This window comes from Tamandua tetradactyla, chromosome 16 (genome assembly GCF_023851605.1).
Source record: "Tamandua tetradactyla isolate mTamTet1 chromosome 16, mTamTet1.pri, whole genome shotgun sequence".
Taxonomy (NCBI): domain Eukaryota; kingdom Metazoa; phylum Chordata; class Mammalia; order Pilosa; family Myrmecophagidae; genus Tamandua; species Tamandua tetradactyla.
The window spans coordinates 22,053,467-22,075,778 of NC_135342.1; the positions used below are offsets into that span (position 1 = coordinate 22,053,467).

Sequence of the window (22,312 nt, forward strand, 5' to 3'; positions counted from 1 at the left end):
TATATCTATCTTTATGCCAGTACCATGCTGTTTTGACCACTGTGGCTTTGTAATATGCCTTAAAGTCAAGTAGTGTGAGACCTCCGACTTCATTTTTTTTTCTCAGGATACTTTTAGCTATTTGGGGTACCCTCCCTTCCAGATAAATTTGATTATTGGTTTTTCTATTTCTGAAAAGTAAGTTGTTTGGATTTTAATTGGTATTGCATTGAATCTGTAAATCAATTTAGTTAGAATTGACATCTTAACTATATTTAGTCTTCCAATCCATGAACACAGTATGCCCTTCCATCTATTTAGGACTTTTGTGATTTCTTTTAACAATTTCTTGTAGTTTTCTTTGTATAGGTCTTTTGTCGCGTTAGTTAAACTTATCCTAAATATTTTATTCTTTTGCTTCCAATTGTAAATGGAATTTTTTTTCATGACTTCCCCCTCAGATTGTTCGTTACAAGTGTATAGAAACACTACAGGTTACAGTGTTAATCTTGTAACCTGCCACTTTGCTGTACTCATTTATTAGCTCTAGTAGTTTTGCTGTGGATTTTTCAGGGTTTTCGACATGTAATATCCTATCATCTGCAAACAGTGAGAGTTTTACTTCTTCCTTTCCAATTTTGATGCCTTGTATTTCTTTTTATTGTCTAATTGCTCTGGCTAGAACTTCCAACACAATGTTGAATAACAGTGGTGATAGTGGACATCTTTGTCTTGTTCCTGATCTTAGGGGGAAAGTTTTCAGTTTTTCTCCAATGAGGATGATGTTAGCTGTGGGATTTTCATATATTCCCTTTATCATGTTGAGGAAGTTCCCTTCTATTCCTATCCTTTGAAGTGTTTTCAACAGGAAAGGATGTTGAATTTTGTCAAATGCCTTTTCTGCATCAATCGAGATGATCATGTGGTTTTTCTGCTTTGATTTGTTAAGGTATATTACATTAATTGATTTTCTTATGTTGAACCATCCTTGCATACCTGGGATGAATCCTACCTGGTCATGGTGTATAATTCTTTTAATGTGTTGCTGGATTCGATTTGCTAGAATTTTGTTGAGGATTTTTGCATCTATATTCATTAGAGAGATTGGTCTGTAGTTTTCTTTTTTTGTAATATTTTTGTCTGGCCTTGGTATGAGGGTGATGTTGGCTTCATAGAATGAGTTAGGTAGCTTAACCTCCCCTTCAGTTTTTTTGAAGCGTTTGAGCAGGATTGGTACTAATTCTTTCTGGAATGTTTTGTAGAATTCACATGTGAAGCCATCTGGTCCTGGACTTTTCTTTTTGGAGAGTTTCTTAATGACTGATTCAATTTCTTTACTCATGATTGGTTTGTTGAGGTCACCTATTTCTTTGCGAGTCAATGTTGGTTATTCATGCCTTTCTAGAAAGTTGTCTATTTCATCTACATTGTTGTATTTATTAGCGTAAAGTTGTTCATAGTATCCTGTCATTACTTCCTTTATTTCTGTGGGGCCAGTGGTTATGTCTCCTCTTCCATTTCTGATCTTATTTATTTGCATCCTCTCTCTTCTTCTTTTTGTCAGTCTTGCTAAGGGTCCATCAGTCTGATTGATTTTCTCATAGGACCAACTTCTGGTTTTGTTGATTTTCTCAATTGTTTTCATGTTCTCAATTTCATTTATTTCTGCTCCAATCTCCATTATTTCTTTCCTTTTCCTTGCTTTCGGGTTAGTTTGCTGTTCTTTCTCTAGTTCTTTCAAGTGGACAGTTAATTACTCAGTTTTTGCCCTTTCTTCTTTTTTGATATAGGCATTTAGGGCAATCAGTTTCCCTCTTAGCACTTTTTGATATGTTGTGCTTTCATTTTCATTTGCCTCCAGATATTTACTGATTCCTTTAGTAATTTCTTCCTTGACCACTGGTTGTTTAAGAGTGTGTTGTTGAGCCTCCACGTATTTGTGAATTTTCTGACCCTCTGCCTATTATTGATCTCTAACTTCATTCCTTTATGATCTAAGAAAGTGTTTTGTATGACTTCAATCTTTTGAAATTTGTTGAGACTTGCTTTGTGACCCAGCATATGGTCTATCCTTGAGAATGATCCATGAGCACTTGAGAAAAAGGTGTATCCTGCTGTTGTGGGGTATAATGTTCTATAAATGTCTGTTAAGTCTAGCTCATTTATTGCATTATTCAAATTCTCTGTTTCTTTATTGATCCTCTGTCTGGATGTTCTGTCCATTGATGAGAGTGGGGAATTGAAGTCTCCAACTATTATGGTAGAGGTATCAATTTCTCTTTTCAGTGTTTGCCTCATGTATTTTGGAACATTCTGGCTCGGTGCATAAATATTTATGATTGTTATATCTTCTTGTTGAATTGTTTCTTTTATTAATACATAGTGTCCTTCTTTGTCTCTTAACTGTTTTACATTTGAAGTCTAATTTGTCAGATATTAGTATAGCTCCTCCTGCTCTTTTCTCATTGTTATTTGCATGAAATATCTTTTCTCAACTTTTCACTTTCAATGTATGTTTATCCTTGGGTCTAAGATGTGTTTCCTGTAGACAGCATGTAGATGGGTCCTGTTTTTTAATCCATTCTGCCAGTCTATGTCTTTTGATTGTGGAGTTTAATCCACTAACATTTAGTGTTATTACTGTATGGTTAGTACTTTCTTCTGCCATTTTGCCTTTTGGATTTTACATGTCATATCTAATTTTTCTTCTTTTTACCTTTACTGATAGTCTTCATTTCTACACTGTTCTCCACACCTCTCTCTCCTGTCTTTTTGCATCTGCCTCTAGTGCTCCCTTTAGTATTTCTTGCAGAGCCAGTCTCTTGGTCATAAATTGTCTCTTATTTTTTGTCAGAAAATGTTTTAATTTCTCCCTCATTTTTGAAGGGCAATTTTGCTGGATATAGAATTCTTGGTTGGCAGTTTTTCTCTTTTAGTAATTTAAATATATCATCCCACTGTCTTCTCGCCTACATGGTTTCTGCTGAGAAATCTATGCATAGTCTTATTGGGCTTCCTTTGTATGTGATGGATTGCTTTTCTCTTGCTGCTTTCAAGATTCTCTCTTTCTTTTTGACCTCTGACATTCTGATTAGTAAGTGTCTTGGAGTATGTCTATTTGGATGTATTCTGTTTTGGGTACACTGCACTTCTTGGATCTGTAATTTTAAGTCTTTCATAAGAGTTGGGAAATTTTCAGTGATAATTTCCTCCATTAGTTTTTCTCCTCCTTTTCCCTTCTCTTCTCTTTCTAGGACATCCACAACTCATGTATTCATGTGCTTCATATTGTCATTCAATTCCCTGTGTCCCTGCTCTTATTTTTCTCTTCTTTTCCTTATATTTTGTTTTTCTTGTCGGATTTCAGATGTTCCATCCTCCAGTTCACTAATCCTAGCTTCTGCCTCTTGAAATCTGACATTGTAAGTTTCCATTGTTTTTTTCATCTCTTCTACTGTGCCTTTAATTCCCATAAGTTCTGTGATTTGTATTTTCAGACTTTCGATTTCTTCTTTTTGTTCATTCCTTGCCTTCTTTATTATCCTCCCTCAATTCACTGATTTGCTTTTATGAGGTTTTCCATGTCTGTTTGAACATTCTGAATGAATTGTTTCAGCTCCGGTATCTCATTTGGATTGTTGGTTTGTTCCTTTGACTGGGCCATATCTTTAGTTTTCCTAGTGTGATTTGTTATTTTTTGCTGGCATGTAGGCATTAAATTATCTTAATTAGTTTATTCTGGAGATTTTTTTCACTTTTTTTTACCTAGGATTTTCTTGCTGGATGAATTTGTTGTCTTTCTATTCTTTGACAGTCTGTCCAGCTAATTCTGGACCTCTAGCTTAGGTTTTTTGTTTTTTTTTTTTTTATTAACGGAAAAAAAAAAAGAAATTAACACAACATTTAGAAATCATACCATTCTGCATATGCAATCAGTAATTCTTAACATCATCACATAGATGCATGATCATCGTTTCTTAGTACATTTGCATCGGTTTAGAGGAACTAGCAACACAACAGAAAAAGATATAGAATGTTAATATAGAGAAAAGAAATAAAAGTAGTAATAATAGTAAAAAAAAAACAAAAAAACCCAAAAAAACCCTATAGCTCAGATGCAGCTTCATTCAGTGTTTTAACATGATTAGTTTACAATTAGGTATTATTATGCTGTCCATTTTTGAGTTTTTGTATCTAGTCCTGTTGCACAGTCTGTATCCCTTCAGCTCCAATTGCACATTATCTTACCCTGTTTCTAACTCCTGCTGGACTCTGTTACCAATGATATATTTCAAGTTTATTCTCGAATGTCTGTTCACATCAGTGGGACCATACAGTATTTGTCCTTTAGTTTTTGGCTGGACTCACTCAGCATAATATTCTCTAGGTCCATCCATGTTATTACATGCTTCATAAGTTTATCTTGTCTTAAAGCTGCATAATATTCCATCGTATGTATATACCACAGTTTGTTTAGCCATTCTTCTGTTGATGGACATTTTGGCTGTTTCCATCTCTTTGCAGTTGTAAATAACGCTGCTATAAACATTGGTGTGCAAATGTCCGTTTGTGTCTTTGCCCTTAAGTCCTTTGAGTAGATACCTAGCAATGGTATTGCTGGGTCGTATGGCAATTCTATATTCAGCTTTTTGAGGAACCGCCAAACTGCCTTCCACAGTGGTTGCACCCTTTGACATTCCCACCAACAGTGGATAAGTGTGCCTCTTTCTCCGCATCCTCTCCAGCACTTGTCATTTTCTGTTTTGTTGATAATGGCCATTCTGGTGGGTGTGAGATGATATCTCATTGTGGTTTTGATTTGCATTTCTCTAATGGCCAGGGACATTGAGCATCCCTTCATGTGCCTCTTGGCCATCCGTATTTCCTCTTCTGGTAGGTGTCTGTTCAAGTCTTTCCCCCATTTTGTAATTGGGTTGGCTGTCTTTTTGTTGTTGAATTGAACAATCTCTTTATAAATTCTGGATACTAGACCTTTATCTGATATGTCATTTCCAAATATTGTCTCCCATTGTGTAGGCTGTCTTTCTACTTTCTTAATGAAGTTCTTTGATGCACAAAAGTGTTTAATTTTGAGGAGCTCCCATTTATTTCTTTCTTTCTTCAGTGCTCTTGCTTTAGGTTTAAGGTCCATAAAACTGCCTCCAGTTGTAAGATTCATAAGATATCTCCCTACATTTTCCTCTAACTGTTTTGTGGTCTTAGACCTAATGTTTAGATCTTTGATCCATTTTGAGTTAACTTTTGTATAAAGTGTGAGATACGGGTCTTCTTTCATTCTTTTACATATGGATATCCAGTTCTCTAGGCAACATTTATTGAAAAGACTGTTCTGTCCTAGGTGAGTTGGCTTGACTGCCTTATCAAAGATCAAATGTCCATAGATGAGAGGGTCTATATCTGAGCACTCTATTCGATTCCATTGGTCGATATATCTATCTTTATGCCAATACCATGCTGTTTTGACCACTGTGGCTTCATAATATGCCTTAAAGTCCGGCATCGCGAGACCTCCAGCTTCATTTTTTTTCCTCAAGATGTTTTTAGCAATTCGGGGCACCCTGCCCTTCCAGATAAATTTGCTTATTGGTTTTTATAATTCTGAAAAATAAGTTGTTGGGATTTTGATTGGTATTGCATTGAATCTGTAGATCAGTTTAGATAGGATTGACATCTTAATTATATTTAGTCTTCCAATCCATGAACACGGTATGCCCTTCCATCTATTTAGGTCTTCTGTGATTTCTTTTAGCAGTTTTTTATAGTTTTCTTTATATAGGTTTTTTGTCTCTTTAGTTAAATTTATTCCTAGGTATTTTATTCTTTTAGTTGCAATTGTAAATGGGATTCGTTTCTTGATTTCCCCCTCAGCTTGTTCATTACTAGTGTATAGAAATGCTACAGATTTTTGAATGTTGATCTTGTAACCTGCTACTTTGCTGTACTCATTTATTAGCTCTAGTAGTTTTGTTGTGGATTTTTCCGGGTTTTCGACATATAGTATCATATCGTCTGCAAACAGTGATAGTTTTACTTCTTCCTTTCCAATTTTGATGCCTTGTATTTCTTTTTCTTGTCTAATTGCTTTCACTAGAACTTCCAACACAATGTTGAATAATAGTGGTGATAGTGGACATCCTTGTCTTGTTCCTGATCTTAGGGGGAAAGTTTTCTATTTTTCCCCATTGAGGATGGTAGTAGCTGTGGGTTTTTCATATATTCCCTCTATCATTTTAAGGAAGTTCCCTTGTATTCCTATCTTTTGAAGTGTTTTCAACAGGAAAGGATGTTGAATCTTGTCAAATGCCTTCTCTGCATCAATTGAGATGATCATGTGATTTTTCTGCTTTGATTTGTTGATATGGTGTATTACATTAATTGATTTTCTTATGTTGAACCATCCTTGCATACCTGGGATGAATCCTACTTGGTCATGATGTATAATTCTTTTAATATGTTGTTGGATACGATTTTCTAGAATTTTATTGAGGATTTTTGCATCTGTATTCATTAGAGAGATTGGTCTGTAGTTTTCTTTTTTTGTAATATCTTTGCCTGGTTTTGGTATGAGGGTCATGTTGGCTTCATAGAATGAATTAGGTAATTTTCCCTCCACTTCGATTATTTTGAAGAGTTTGAGGAGAGTTGGTACTAATTCTTTCTGGAATGTTTGATAGAATTCACATGTGAAGCCGTCTGGTCCTGGACTTTTCTTTTTAGGGAGCTTTTGAATGACTAATTCAATCTCTTTACTTGTGATTGGTTTGTTGAGGTCATCTATTTGTTCCTGAGTCAAAGTTGGTTGTTCATGTCTTTCCAGGAACCCGTCCATTTCATCTAAATTGTTGTATTTATTAGCGTAAAGTTGTTCATAGTATCCTGTTATTAACTCCTTTATTTCTGAGAGGTCAGTAGTTATGTCTCCTCTTCCATTTCTGATCTTATTTATTTGCATCCTCTCTCTTCTTCTTTTTGTCAATCTTGCTAAGGGCCCATCAATCTTATTGATTTTCTCATAGAACCAACTTCTGGTCTTATTGATTTTTTCTATTGTTTTCATGTTTTCAATTTCATTTATTTCTGCTCTAATGTTTGTTATTTCTTTCCTTTTGCTTGCTTTGGGGTTCGTTTGCTGTTCTTTCTCCAGTTCTTCCAAGTGGACAGTTAATTCCTGCATTTTTGCCTTTTCTTCTTTTCTGATAAAGGCATTTAGGGCAATAAATTTCCCTCTTAGCACTGCCTTTGCTGTGTCCCATAAGTTTTGATATGTTTTGTTTTCATTTTCATTCGCCTCTAGGTATTTACTAATTTCTCTTGCAATTTCTTCTTTGACCCACTTGTTGTTTAAGAGTGTGTTGTTGAGCCTCCATGTATTTGTGAATTTTCTGGCACTCCGCCTATTATTGATTTCCAACTTCATTCCTTTATGATCCGAGAAAGTGTTGTGCATGATTTCAATCTTTTTATGTTCAGCCCATGTCCTCTTCATGTCCTCCCTCAATTTATCGATTTCATTTTTGAAGAGGTTTTCCATTTCTGTTCGTATATTCAGCATTAGTTGTCTCAGCTCTTGTGTCTCATTTGAGCTATTGGTTTGTTCCTTTGACTGAGCCATATTCTCAATCTTTTGAGCGTGGACAGTTATCTTCTGCTGCTGGCGTCTGGGCATTTATTCAGATTTCTCTTGGTGTTGGACCCAGCAAGGTTGTAATATTTTTCTGTGAAATCTCTGGGTTCTGTTTTTCTTATCCTGCCCAGTAGGTGGCGCTCGTGGCACACGTTTGTCTGCGGGTCCCACCAGTAAAAGGTGCTGTGGGACCTTAAACTTTGGAAAACTCTCGCCGTCCTGGGGGTTCGCTAGCCGAAGCGGCTTGAGCCGGCCTGGGGTCCCAACGCAGGGAGGGTTGCTGGTCGCCGCAGCCAGGGAAAGAGCCCGTCCGAATTTCCTAGTCGGCCCTGGGCAACAAGCGTGGCGGGAGGGCGCCAGCGGCAGCGGCCCGCCCGAGAGAGTGCACGTTCCCCGGGAGTCACGGGTTTGGAAGGGGCCTCCCCCACCCGTCACCGTTCTCCACGGCCTGGGGGTTTCCGATCCAATTCTCTCAGTTGGTCCGGGGGCTGCACGTGGTGTGGGCGCCAGCCGTCTTTGTTTCAGGGGACCGCCTCTCCAATTCTCCCAGCCGGCCCGGGAAGGGGGAAGGGAGTAACTCCGGCCGCTTGCCACCCCGCCCGGTAAGGCCCGCGCGCCTCGGCGATCTCACCCGAGCTGCTTCTCTCAGCCAGCCAGCCGTTCCAGGATGGGGTACGCTGTCTTTTTTATCTCTGTTGTGGCTTTGGGCGCTTTCTGTATCGTTTCTACTCCCCTAGTAGGTGTCCTGGAGAAGAAACTAAGATCCGCGCGTCTTACTAAGCCGCCATCTTCCAGGAAGTCCTCAATCTTTTTAAATTTGTTAAGACTTGCTTTCTGACCCAGCATATGGTCTATCTTTGAGAATGATCCATGAGCACTTGAAAAAAAGGTGTATCCTGGTGTTGTGGGATGTAATGTCCTATAAATGTCTGTTAAGTCTAGCTCATTTATAGTAATATTCAGATTCTCTATTTCTTTATTGATCCTCTGTCTAGATCTGTCCATTGATGAGAGTGGTGAATTGAAGTCTCCAACTATTATGGTAGATGTGTCTATTTCCCTTTTCAGTGTTTGCAGTGTATTCCTCACGTATTTTGGGGCATTCTGGTTCGGTGCGTAAATATTTATGATTGTTATGTCTTCTTGTTTAATTGTTCCTTTTATTAGTAGATAGTGTCCTTCTTTGTCTCTTTTAACTGTTTTACATTTGAAGTCTAATTTGTTGGATATTAGTATAGCTACTCCTGCTCTTTTCTGGTTGTTATTTGCATGAAATATCTTTTCCCAACCTTTCACTTTCAACCTATGTTTATCTTTGGGTCTGAGATGTGTTTCCTGTAGACAGCATATAGAAGGATCCTGTTTTTTAATCCATTCTGCCAGTCTATGTCTTTTGATTGGGGAATTCAGTCCATTAACATTTAGAGTTATTACTGTTTGGATAATATTTTCCTCTACCATTTTGCCTTTTGTATTATATATATCATATCTGACTTTCCTTCTTTCTACACTCTTCTCCATACCTCTCTCTTCTGTCTTTTCGTATTGGACTCTAGTACTCCCTTTAGTATTTCTTGCAGAGCTGGTCTCTTGGTCACAAATTCTCTCAGTGACTTTTTGTCTGAGAATGTTTTAATTTCTCCCTCATTTTTGAAGGACAATTTTGCTGGATATAGGAGTCTTGGTTGGCAGTTTTTCTCTTTGTTAGTAATTTAAATATATCATCCCACTGTCTTCTAGCTTCCATGGTTTCTGCTGAGAAATCTACACATAGTCTTATTGGGTTTCCCTTGTATGTGATGGATTGCTTTTCTCTCGCTGCTTTCAAGATCCTCTCTTTCTCTTTGACCTCTGACATTCTAACTAGTAAGTGTCTTGGAGAATGCCTATTTGGGTCTATTCTCTTTGGGGTGTGCTGCATTTCTTGGATCTGTAATTTTAGGTCTTTCATAAGAGTTGGGAAATTTTCAGTGATAATTTCTTCCATTAGTTTTTCTCCTCCTTTTCCCTTCTCTTCTCCTTCTGGGACACCCACAACATGTATATTTGTGTGGTTCATATTGTCCTTGAGTTCCCTGATACCCTGTTCAAATTTTTCCATTCTTTTCCCGATAGTTTCTGTTTCTTTTTGGAATTCAGATGTTCCATCCTCCAAATCACTAATTCTGTCTTCTGTCTCTTTAAATCTATCATTGTAGTTATCCATTGTTTTTTCCATCTTTTCTACTTTATCCTTCACTTCCATAAGCTCTGTGATTTGTTTTTTCAGTTTTTCTATTTCTTCTTTTTGTTCAGTCCATGTCTTCTTCATGTCCTCCCTCAATTTATCGATTTCGTTTTTGAAGAGGTTTTCCATTTCTGTTCGTATATTCAGCATTAATTGTTTCAGCTCCTCTATCTCATTTGAACTATTGGTTTGTTCCTTTGACTGGGCCATATTTTCAATTTTCTGAGTGTGATCCATTATCTTCTGCTGGCGTCTGGGCATTTAATCAGATTTCCCTGGGTGTTGGACCTCACAGGTTGAAAGATTTTTGTGTGAAATCTCTGGGTTCTGTTTTTCTTATCCTGCCCAGTAGGTGGCGCTCGTGGCACTCGTTTCTGTACGGATTCCACCAGTGAAAGTTGCTGTGGGTCCTTTAACTTTGGAAAACTCTCGCCGTAGGGGAAGTTCGGCAGCCGAAGCGGCTTGGAAGAGTGCCAGCCGGCCTGGGGGTCCGAACGTGGGGAGGGTCGCCGGCCACCGCAGCACGGGAGAGTGCCCAACCGAATTTCCTAGTTGTCCCGGGGCGCCAAGCGTGGCGGGAGGGCGCCAGCTGCCGCAGCCCGGGAGAGTGCACTGTTCCCAGCCGGACCGGGGAGTCACGTGTTTGGAAGGGACCCCCCGGTCACCGTTCTCCGCAGTCTGGGGATTTCCGACCCAACTCTCTCAGTTGGTCCGGGGGGCCTCGCGTGGTGGGGGCGCCAGCTGCTGCTGCCTAAGGGGACTGCCTGCCCAATTCTGCCAGCTGGCCTGGGAACGAGGAAGGGAGGGACCCCGGCCGCTTGCCGTCCCGCCTGGGAAAGCCCGCGCCCCTCGGCGATCTCACTGGAGCTGGTTCTCCCAGACAGTCAGCCGTTCCAGGATGGGGTACGCCGTCCCTTTGATCTCCGTCGTGGCTCCCGGACCTGCTCTGTATTGTCTCCACTCCCCCAGTAGCTGTTCTAGAGGAGGAAAGGTGAGGGTGGCAAGGCTGTTGAGGCCTGTGGCGGAGGAGCCGGTGAAGGCGGAAGAGGGCACAGTGGTGGTTGGAGAGCCGCCGGAGCAGGAGGAGAAAGGGAAGGATAAGATGGCAGATGGAGCGCCGCCAGAGCAGAAGGGGAAGAGGGAGAGGAGGGCGGGCGGGCTGGCTGGCTGGCGGGGCGTGGGCGCCGCGCCGGGCCAGTGGACAAAGAGGGAGAGGAGGGCGGGCATGCTGGCTGGCTGGCGGGGCGTGGGCGCCGCGCACCGGGTCGGCGGACAAAGAGGGAGAGGAGGGCGGGCGGGCTGGCTGGCTGGCGGGGCGTGGGCCTCTAGCTTAGGTTTTGTTTAACAGATCAGAAGTTTTCAGTTCTTGTTTTCTTTTTTCTTGCCCTACCTGTATGGTGGCTTTTTCCCCCCACTTAGAAGGGTCTACTTAAGTATTGTAGACCCCAGCCAGATTTTCCCAGAACAAACTGGCCTCCTCTCGGAAGGAAAGACCTGTGTCAGTTTTCCCTGCGGGTGAGACCCAGCAGGTTGAAAGGCTTTCCTGTGAAGCCCCTGGGCTCTCTGTTTTTCCTGTCCTGCCCAGTATGTGGCACTTGTCTGCCTGCAGGTCCCACCAGCATAAGGTGATGTGGTACCTTTAACTTCAGCAGACTCTCCCTGGGGCATGTTTGAACAGAGGAGAGGTCATAGGCTGACTTTAATCCTTCAGTTTTCCAGAATCCGGGGTCTGAACTCCTTGAGGGAGGGGTTCCACCTGAGCTTGACCCCACCTCTCTCCTGGGGAAGGCACAAGCTCTAGACAAACACTCAAACAAGCTTAATCCTGCCTATGCCTGGGGCAGTGGAGCCCTAGAAGCCTTGCTACAGTCTCCTAAGAGCAGTCAAGCTGTAGAAACACAGCCACCAAAATGAAAGAGAAAAATCCTTTTCAGAGCAGGACCCCCATTCCTCAGGTTTGCCAATCTAGAGCTTAAGTTGGTAAGTTACTCTGTGTACGTCCAGGTCCTATGTGCCCCCTCCTTTCCTTCAGGGCCCAGACCTTTTCAAATCCAAAGAACCTGTTGTTTTTTCTCTTTTTTCCATCAGCCCTGCCCCACTGCACCGGGGCCAATACCAGTGACCTCTGCTTTTACTTGAGGTTTAACTGAGCTGGGGGCCTATTTTTAATAGTCAGAAATTTGTTAATTAATTCCACAATTGGAGTTTGGTTACTCTCAGCCCCTGCAGCTTGTAAAGTCTCTTTCCTTTCCCCTCTGGGATGCAGCCTGTGGGGGAGGGGCACTGGCTGCTGTGGCTTGGGGAACTCATGGTTCTGGGTGGGCTCGTAGCAGGTCCAAAAGGTCCAGACTGGGGTATGCTGTGTGTCCGCTCATTGATGTGTCCCTACAAGTTGTTCTGTACTGTTCCTGGCTATTTATTAGCTGCTCTGGAGGACGAACTAAATTCCACACTGCCATCTTGGCCCTCCATTCAGGTTTTGAAGCTTGGATTGGACCCTGGTCTAATCCCAAAGCCCTAGTTGTTTCCTCTGAGCTACTGGAATCATAGTTGCTGCTGTCCATTCACTTACCCATTCATTCATCCAACACATTTATTGAGTACCTACTCTATGCCAGGCCCTGTGCTAAGAACACAGCTGTGAACGAAACAGGAAACATGTTCTGTCCTCAAGGAATTTAAATTCTCATGAAAGCAATGAACAAACAAATAAGTAAGTTATACAGTAGTGTTACATGATGATAAGTGGTAAGAAGAAAAATCAAGCAGAAAGGGACTAGGAAGTGTTGGAAGCTGTAAATGTTAGATACAGTAGCCATGGAAAGCTTCAGTGAGAAGGTGACACTTGAGTAAAGTAAAGTAAAGGTAGTGAGGATGGAAGGCAAGAGTGTGGGTGGGTGAAGAGCAGTCCAGGCAGAGACCTCAGCCAGTGCAAAGTTCCTGAGGTGGGAGCCCACCTAGCATAGCCAGAAAGCTGCAAGGAGTACGTATGAGGCTGGCTGACCCTGTGCAGAGTGCTATGTACGCACTCCTAGTCCTGTGAGTGAGCCGCTGTTACTCCCTTGTAAGAAGAAGGATCCCAAGCTCAGCAAAGTCAAATTGCCAGCTGAAGACCCCCTTGCTAGTGAGGAACTGAGCCCTTCATTGCTGGGCCTCAGGTTTTCAGAAGCATCGGGGTGCTGGGGTCATTGGGGTGACACCAGGGATAGCAATAGTGGAGTGTGGGGACCTGGGGGTGTCTGTCCTGTGGCAGAGAGGTCCTGGGGGCTCACATCATAAGGAAGGAAGCAGTGGGGACACCAGGAGGCCCTGGGGCAGTGGCTCCTTAACCACCAGGTACAGAATCCCTGTCCTGCTTTGTGTTGGCTGGGACCCAGCTCAGCCCTGATGGCCGCCTCCACCTCCACTCCCCATCCACAGTGCGCCAAGTGCCGGGAGTCGTTCCACGGAAGCCCGTTGGGTGGCCAGCAGTGCTACCGCCTCATCTCGGTGGAGCAGGAATGCTGCCTGGACCCCACATCACAGACCAACTGCTTCCATGAACCCAAACGCCGAGCACTGGGCCCCGGCCGTACTGTCCTCTTTGGTGTGCAGCCCAAGTTCACCAATGTGGACATCCGCCTGACGCTGGATGTGACCTTTGGAGCGGTGGACCTCTATGTCTCCACCTCCTATGACACCTTCGTGGTCCGCGTGGCCCCTGACACAGGCATCCACACCGTGCACATCCAGCCACCCCCACCCCCACCACCCCCTCCACCCCCAGCTGACACTGGGCCCCGGGGGGCAGGGGATTTTGGGGGGCCAGGGGCTGGGAGTGGCCCCGGTGCTCCAGCAGAGCCGCGGGTGCGAGAGGTGTGGCCGCAGGGCCTGATCACCTATGTGACAGTGACGGAGCCGTCGGCGGTGCTGGTGGTGCGCAGTGTGCGGGACCGGCTGGTCATCACCTACCCGCACGAGCACCATGCCCTCAAGTCCAGCCGCTTCTACCTGCTCCTGCTGGGCGTGGGGGACCCAGGCGGGCCCGGAGCCAATGGCTCGGCCGACTCGCAGGGCCTGCTCTTCTTCCGGCAGGACCAAGCCCACATTGACCTGTTTGTCTTCTTCTCCGTCTTCTTTTCCTGCTTCTTCCTCTTCCTCTCGCTCTGCGTGCTCCTCTGGAAGGCCAAGCAGGCCCTGGACCAGCGGCAGGAGCAGCGCCGGCACCTGCAGGAGATGACCAAGATGGCCAGCCGCCCCTTTGCCAAGGTCACCGTCTGCTTTCCACCTGACCCCGCCACCCTAGCTCCTGCCTGGAAGCCAGCTGGGCTCCCACCACCCGCCTTTTGCCGTTCTGAGCCCTTCCTAGCACCTCTGCTGCTGACAGGGGCCGGAGGGCCCTGGGGACCTGTGGGAGGGAGCTGCTGCCCGCCTGCCATCTCCACCACCACAGCCGGCCTACGAGCTGGGCCCATCACCCTGGAGCCCACAGAAGATGGCATGGCGGGCGTGGCCACACTACTGCTCCAGCTGCCTGGCGGGCCTCACGCGCCCAATGGCGCCTGCCTCGGTTCAGCCCTTGTTACGCTGCGGCACAGGCTGCACGAGTACTGTGGGGGTGGTGGGGGTGCAGGGGGCAGTGGGCATGGGGCTGGTGCGGGTCGGAAGGGACTGTTGAGCCAGGATAACCTCACCAGCATGTCTCTTTGACCTGCTGTGGAGTCCTCAGCCCCAGCAGCCAAGCCCCTTGACGGAGCTGCCCTGGACTTGGGCCCCCTCCTCCACCTGTGGGAACCCTGAGTACCGTCTCTTCAGAGACTTCTGGCTCCCTTCCCTGTGGGGGGTCCCCAGATAGGGCCCCTTTGTTCCACATTCAACAAGTATTTATTGAGCACCACCTGCATGGCAGGCAATGTTGTAGGTACCAGGTAAAGCAGGCAGTGAGGCAGTGAGTTTCCCTGATCCCACAGAACTTAGGTTTTAGTGAAGGGAGACAATCAGTTTACACAGGGGGTGAGTATGATCATGTCAGAGAGGGGGACATGCTGTGGACATTGGCTGGAGGTGGCAGTGAGGGACCAGGGGAGTGAAGTTGAGGGGGCATTCAGAGAAGCCGGGCTTAGATCTCAAGATGGAACTGGACGTGGGAAAAGCTGCAGGAAGCACCTTCTGGGCAGAGGGACAGCAAAGGCCAAGGCCTTGAGTTTGTTTGGTTGGGAGGACTGGAAGGCTGGCCAGTGTCACCCAGACCCTGTGTGAGGAGAAGGAGGTGAGGGTGGCAGCAGGTAGTGGCCAGATCGCCCAGGGCCTTGTGGGCCCCAGGAGGAGTTTGGGTTTTATTCTCAGGACAATGGGAAGTCATTGGATGGTTCATGAAGGGAAGAGGTAACCAAACGCAATGTGCCTGTTTAGAAGGAGGCTTGTCTGCAGTGTAGAGAATGGATTGGAGAGGTGAGAGAGGGCAGTGTGGGGGGTCAGGGTCAGATGCAGGATGTGCATTGGAGTCACAACTGCAGGATATAATGATGACGTGGATGAGGGGTAAGAAATCTGGGTCACCTGAATCATGGGTGGATGATGGGGTCATTTTTGGAGGTGGAGTAGGGGGTCAAAAGTCCTATTTTAGACATGAGATGTCCTTTAGACGTCTCTTCATTTGACCCTAGCAAGGAAGAAAAAACCACTCTGAGAATTTAAGCAGAAGGAATTGAGTACAGGGAATTGAGTGCTGGTGAGGGATGGGACTGAGACAACTGACAGGTGCCCACAGGTGAGCAGGAGTAGGAAGTGGCTGCTGCCCCCTGCAGGCTGGAGGGAGAAAGTGCTGTAGTGTGGAACAACAGCGACCTGGTCCGATGGAGCCAGGTGGAAAGTGGGGCTGGGAGCTGCCAAGTTTGATCTAGGAATGCCAGAATCATCTACAGGCAGCCTCATCCCAGCCAGTGCTACCTTAAAGATTCCAGCCACCTCCATGGACTTCCTAGCACCCCTAGCCTATGGGGACCTCCCCTCAAAAAAACTTAGCTATCCTGAACTTGGGACTCTCTTTCCTAAGACTCTATCCCACAACTGCCCTTTTGGACCTTGGCGGGACTAGACCCTGCAGCTTCCCCTCAGCGTGGGGCCCACCCATGTGCATGTCAGCAAGGGGCCGTGGCCACATCTGAGGAAAGGAGGGGGGCAACTGAATCAACAAATAAAGAGTGCAGGGCGGACTCAGTGTCCAAGTGCAGTCTGGGTGCTGGAATGGTGGTGGGGAGTGTCTTGGCTCTCTGAAGCTGGGCCTGGCTCCTGGCTTCCCCTTCTAGGTGGGAGTGGGGTAGGGATCTGGGGTGGGGATGGTGCCACTACAGAAGCTACTGCTCAGAAGGGATGAGATGAGGTGTGGAGAGAAGACCCTTCCCTGTATCCTTATGACAGGAAGCTGCCATTGGTCGCAGGAGGGAAGACAGACTACCTTGTCCCAAGGCACGGGTTTATTCCCGGCTCTGTGTAAGAGGGAGGAACTCAAGCCAGTTGGCCTGGAGACTTAAATGAGGGCCACAAGATGAGCTGTCTCTAACTCCAACTAGACTCTGAGGCCCAAACTGGAAGTACCATTAGAGTCAGTTTCTCTGCCAGTGCCTGATGCAAGCAAAATCCCTGACAAGTTAGGAGGGAGGAAGCAGGTAGATATGTCTGCATCAGGCTGAGCCTGTTAAACTGTGCATTTTCTGTACAACCCACCCCTACCTGCAAGCCAATTGCTTCCTCAGGTGCCCCACTGAGGACACAATTGGTCTTAGGAGGTGTATGAGTCTCCATTGTGGTCTGGAAATAACACCATATTTTTGGGTTTTATAGACAATTTAAGGGATTTTCAGGGATTACTTTGACAACACGAAAATTTTGCCTTTATGAGCTGGCATCTGACATGACCTCCAAGATGTGACTATGAGCTTCCATTTGTCGAGTACCTCATGCTGACAGTTTGGTTGTTACGTTACTGCTACGGTTTCATTTTTAAAATACTTTTTGGCTTGAAATTGCAAAATTGCAAAGATGATATAAAACCCATACAGTTGTACCCAGATCTACAACTTTTAACATTTTGCCACATTTGTCGTAGTATTCTATCTGTCATCATCATCTATCTATTTTCTAAATATTTGAGACTAGCTTGTATAGATCATGATTCTTGAGCACTTAACATTTCCATGTACATTTCCTAAGAACAAGGATATTCACTTATGTTGCCATACTATAGTTTTGTTTTATCTTTCTAACAAAATGATGAGGTAGGTACCCTTAATCCCCATTTTGCAGATGGAGAAACACAAGTTCACAAATGTCATATAGCTGCTGAGTGACAACTGCCATTTGAACCCAGGCCGTATGGTTCTAGAAATCCACATGCCTGTTCACTAACCTTTTTCGTCTGCGGAGGAAGGAACTCTCTACTTAGCACTGTTTAATTTAGACAGCTGAGAACTGTCCCAGCACAGAGCAGACACCTGGGGCAGGGGGTTCAATATGGTTGATTTCTGCTTGGGATAAGGCAGGATCTACCCACTGAGAAGCGAACCACCAGTGTTGCGTACTGCCCAGCTGGGGGAGTCCCAAGCTCAGAGGAGTTTAACCTGTATGGCCAGATAGGAGCTAAGGCTCTTCAAAACTCCTCCGTGTTTGGCTTTGACCCTTTGGTAGGGGTCCTAGCAGCAATCCCCCTAACTCCGTCTTCCTAAGCCAAGCCACCCTGCCTCCGACTCCTGTCACTGCCAGGCTGATGCCCTGCCCCAGATGCCCCAAAGCACGTGTTTCTCCTCTGTGCATGTCAGCCACCTCCTCCCTGCACACCAGCCTCCTCCCTTCTGTCTGGTGTTCATGGACCTGAATGCATGAGGCTCATGGTGGGATGAGAGAAAGCCTGGGCTTCAGAGGCAAGAGGCCTGCGCTCTACCCATGGTGACAACCAACACATTGGCAACCTCAGGGAAGGGGGAACTTTGCCAATGGTCTGCAGCATGCCAGGCACTGTGCTTGATGCTTGGCCTGAGTGCTTTAATCCTCAAATTGAGGATTGCCATTGAGGAGTATAGGCTCTCTTCCCCGCCCCCCATTTTATGTTTCAGAAGCTAGAGGGCTTCTGAAAGCCCTCGGAGGGGTGAAATCTCTGGCCTAAAAACTCAGGGCTAATTAGGAGGCAAGCCTGGATTCTTACATAAGCCTGGTCTGACTCTCCAATGCCCCATGCATTGGATCTCCTCCCTTCTCTGAGCTGGCATCTCTCCACCTGTGCTTACGCGCATCACCACCTATAATGGGCCCTGCACTGTTCCAGGTGCCGGGAAAACAGCAGGAAACAGGTTCCTGTCCTCATGGAGCTGAAAGCCACGGGCTCCTGATAATAAGTAAATGATGCAGATGTTGGAAAGTGAAAAGAAAAACAAGGCAGTGAAGGGTGGAGAGGGTGAGGCTGGTGCTTCCTATTAGATGTGAGAATGGAAGGCTTCTCTCACAAGATGATATGAGCATAAGTGAGACAGGGAGCCATAGGGATGCCTGAGGATGAAGTATTCCAAGCAGAGGGAGCAGCCAATGCAAAGGCCCTGAAGTTGGAGTGGCTTGGGGGTGGGGGGGCAGAGCCATGGGAGGTCTGAGCAGAGGGAGGGGTTCCTCTTGCTGAATGGGGGGAAGATACTATAGGAGCAGGAGCAGGAGCAGGGAACTCACGAGGAGGCTGTGGCATTAGCTCAGACTGGAGAGGATGGTGGCTGGAAAACCAGGATGGGGGCATCAGAGCGGGGAGAAGTGGTGAGATTCTGGATCTATTCTGAAGGTAGAACCAACAGAATTTGCTGACAGATTGGACATTGGGTGAGATGACTAAGCAACTGGAATAAGAACTATCTCCTGAGATGGAGAAGACTGGGGGGGAGCAGGTTGGAGGTGGGGGTGGAGAGGCAGGAGTGTGTTGAATCAGGAGTCAGTTTTCAGAAATGTTAAATTTAAGATGTCTTTTAGATATCCACATGATAATGTCACTGGACAGTTAGATACACAGATTCAGAGAGAGAGAGTGAGAAGAAAACCACAAATAATAACAGTTATATATTACTTATAGTAATTACTAATAGTAATAACGATTTATTGCATTCACATTTTGACCGTTCTATATGTTCTATCTTTTGCTCTCACAGTAGCCATTTGATGCATTAGGAATTGTTACCTCACAGAGGAGGAAACAAGCTCAGAAAGTTTATTAATTCCCTAAGATAACACAGCTAGTAGGTGACAAGAGTCGGGACGGGATCCCAGGTCTGTCCGAGTTTGAGGTCTAAAGATTTTCTAAGCTGCTAGTCATCTTTGCATAAAAAAGGATGGATGGAACTGATGACCCCTTAAGGATTCTATTTGGCTCCAAAGAGCTTTCATCCTGGCACTTTTATGTTTCGGAGACAAGGAGCCCACACCTGTTAGAACCGTGGGCAGCCCAAGAGCCCAAAGATATTAAATGAGCACGAGTTTAAAGTTTACCATTGTACTGTAGTGCCTGGGCTCTGCCAAGACTGGTTTTGCTTATTTTTAGGATCTGGCAGCTGAGAGTTAAGTGGTTTTACTTGGTTAGGCGAGGACACCCCAGTTTAGAGATGGTATGGACTTGCCAAATCACATACAGTCAGTCAGAGTGAGAGGTCCCACCCCAGACGGTCAGGTTTCCTTCCCGAACTAGGAATCTTTCCTCCGCCCGCACCTCCTTCACCAAACCTCCCTCTCCTTCCAGGATTCCTCCTTGGGACAAAAAAGGATGTAGGCAGAGCTGGCTTTCAGGTTTTTATTTAGGGTGTATTTCCGGCAGGACTGGAACCGAGGGACAGGTCCTCCCAGGAGGGGGCAGAGGAGGCCAGGCGGGCCCGGGGAAAAGAGGGGAGAGGGTGGGGGGCAGCTTTATTGCCGGATCTTCAGTTCCCGCGCCATCTGGCAGAGGGCGCAGGGCAGACAAAAGGTGAGGGCCGCCCAGTCGTGCCCGACGGAGCCCTGGGGGTGGAAGAGAGAGGTTAGGACCCCTGCCTTAGGTGCCAGGAGTCCCACTCCCAGCCCCTCCTCGCACAGACCCAGGAGGCCAGCCCCCAGCGCCCCGGTCCCGCGGGTGGTGGGTCCGGCGCGCACCTGGATGTGGTAGCGCTCGCGCATGCCGGTGCGCAGGGAGTGCAGGCCTCCGGGCAGGTAGGGCGCGCAGCAACACTCGCCGAAGTCATCGGAGATGCGGCACGCGAGGCAGAGAGGAGCGAAAGTGCCGCACAGGCCTGCGGGGGAGGGGCGAGGGGTGGGAGCGCAGGGCAATCAGGCCGGGCCTGGAGGGGGTCTCCTGCCGGCTCCGCCCCGGGGAGGGGCGAGGCTGACCGGCCCTTGGAGGGAGGCGGAGGGTCCCACGGGAATCGAGCATTGGAGGACGTCAAGTAAGGGACCCAGAGGGAATCCGGAAGAGGTTGGGAAATCAGGGTTTCAAGGGGGAAGTTGGGGGTGCAAAGGGGAGGTTGAAGGTCCGAGGGGTAATTGAGTGCTGAAAGGTGAGAAGTAAGGGTCCCACGGAGTTTTGCGGGCCGAGGAAGGTGTGAGGGTTAGCAAGTGGGAATTCAGGGTCCACGGAATTCAGGTGGGAGTGGGAGGAGTAGGGCGTGGGAGCCGGCTGAGGGTACGCTCCGCCACCCCCCCCCCCCGGGCCCGGGGAGGGGGCATTTGGCGCTCACAGACGGGCATGTCGTTGCAGCAATCCGTGAGGCCGGTGTGCCAGTCGCTGAGCTGGGTCTGATAGCAGGTGCTAGCGCACTGGGGCTGGCTGGTCACAGGGTAGGACATGGCTGCGGAAAGGGGGGCGCACGGGGTCATTGGGCAGCCTCACAGGGTCTCCTGGCCCGGCAGACCCCAGCCGTCCCTCCCTCCCTCTGCCGGGCAGTCTGGGCTGGCCCTCCAGGCCGCCCACGGATGGGGCATCACTGTGCCTTCCTCTTCCCTCCCGCCACGTCTGGGGATCAACACCCCCTGTGTCCCTGTTGCCCGGGCCTCCTGCACGTCTGGTTGGGCTGGGGCCTGGGGGCTCCTGTACATCGGGGGTGGGGTGGGGTGGGAAGAGGGGTGTTGCCTTGTAAGGCGGGGCCAGGACATGCTGCTGCCTCCTTCACATCCGGGCCTGGGTGCCGGATTCCCGCATTTTGGGGGGGCCTCATGGGTGGGAGTGGGTGCCGTCTGTCATCGTGGTGAGGATGCCCAGGGGAGGGAGACGGCTGGGTTCCAGGGACTGGGAGGGTGGCTGGTCCACCCGGCGGTCCCACCTTTGCCTTTCACGTTGTCGTGCATCTCAAACTGCATCTTGCTGGCCCTGAGGAGGTGGTGTTGGGGACGACAGAGGTGGCTGCAGCGACAGCGGTGGAGTTTGTCCAAGGGACGCTAGGGACGGGGGGGGGGGGGGGCTTGGGACAGGGCTCTCAAGGGGAGGGGAGCTGGGGAGAAAGAGGCCAAATCAGCTGGCTGGCTGGGAGAGGCATGAGGTAGGGATGGGATGGGGGCGAGAAACTCGCCCATCTCTATAGCTGCCCAACAGGCCCCAGAAGACCCTCCTCATTCCAGAGGCAGAGATGGAGAGAGAGACCAGGAGATGGACTGGCAGAGTCAGGGACAAGGGGGAAAGAGATCAGAGCCAGGTAGATCCAGAGAGACGCCGGTGAGGCCACACCTATTCAGCCCTTCCAAGCCTCTGCAAGCCCACTGGGCAGATGGAACACTGAGGCTCAGAGAAGTGAAGAGAGAGGCTTAGCAGAGGGGTCCTGGGCCCCAAGACATCCAAATTCAATCCAGTGCTAGTCAGGTTGGAAGGGGGACTCAGGAGAGATTGAGATAGCCAGATGGTCTGGGCAGTCAGATATAAGAAGGGAGACAGAGAGGTGAGCAGGGAGGGGAGAGCACAGAGCAGAGGGCTGCGGGCGGGGCGCACCTACCTGCTGGGCTGCAGTGGCGACGGAGATGGCGATGGTGCGACAGAGGTGTGGGCCACAAGGGCACTGAGCTCTCAGCCTGGCACCGGCAGCGGCTTATATTTGGGCGGGCCACGCAGGCCTGGGCGGGGCTCTGGCAGCTGATGCTCAGGAGGCCAGTCCGGTCTGGCTGACCCTCTCCCCAACACCGTCACTGCCCCCCTCCCTTCCCATGCCCCTCCTGCCTCACCTGCCAGGATTGAGGAAATAGTGCAGGGTCCCAGGAAGAGAGATGGGGGGGTGGAGATAGAAAGGGGAGTGGCCAAAGATAGCTTGAGAGATGGAGGGAGAAGGAGAGGTGCACTGGGTCAAAGTTCAGGGATCAAAAGTGGGGAAAGACACCGAAATGGGGACGGAATAGGAGATGGAAGGGAGACAAACGGTGAGGTGGCAGAGAGAGAGAGATGAAATTCTGAGAGGTAGAGAGAGACAGCAAGGCAAGGAGAGATGGGAAAAGGGGCGGCGAGAGGC

The 22,312-nt window shown here is 47.5% G+C and overlaps 2 protein-coding genes across 6 annotated transcripts in view; one reads left to right on the forward strand and one right to left on the reverse strand.

The window, feature by feature from the left end:
- The window catches only part of MEGF8 (multiple EGF like domains 8), a 93,200-nt gene extending 76,140 nt beyond the window's left edge, over positions 1 to 17,060 (forward strand). For both annotated transcript variants that reach the window (XM_077131720.1, XM_077131721.1), the window contains exon 41: positions 13,272 to 17,060. In XM_077131720.1, coding sequence (XP_076987835.1) covers positions 13,272 to 14,540 — 1,269 coding nt within the window. In that variant the 3' untranslated portion in view covers positions 14,541 to 17,060. The remainder of the gene's footprint in view (positions 1 to 13,271) is intronic.
- A 2,570-nt stretch (positions 17,061 to 19,630) lies between these two features.
- CNFN (cornifelin) lies at positions 19,631 to 21,926 on the reverse strand. 4 transcript variants are annotated; one of them, XM_077131722.1, is made up of 5 exons: positions 21,806 to 21,917; positions 21,143 to 21,222; positions 20,561 to 20,671; positions 19,980 to 20,116; positions 19,631 to 19,847 (listed from the first exon to the last, which is right to left on the reverse strand). In XM_077131722.1, exons 2-5 carry the CDS (start codon positions 21,177 to 21,179, stop codon positions 19,758 to 19,760), a joined length of 375 nt encoding a protein of 124 aa, XP_076987837.1. In that variant the 5' UTR covers positions 21,180 to 21,222; positions 21,806 to 21,917; the 3' UTR covers positions 19,631 to 19,757. The 4 variants fall into 4 exon arrangements, with proteins under 4 accessions (XP_076987837.1, XP_076987838.1, XP_076987839.1 ...); XM_077131723.1 differs by having other exon boundaries at positions 21,143 to 21,189; positions 21,806 to 21,897; XM_077131724.1 differs by having other exon boundaries at positions 21,143 to 21,257; positions 21,806 to 21,893.
- Positions 21,927 to 22,312: the final 386 nt, after the last annotated feature.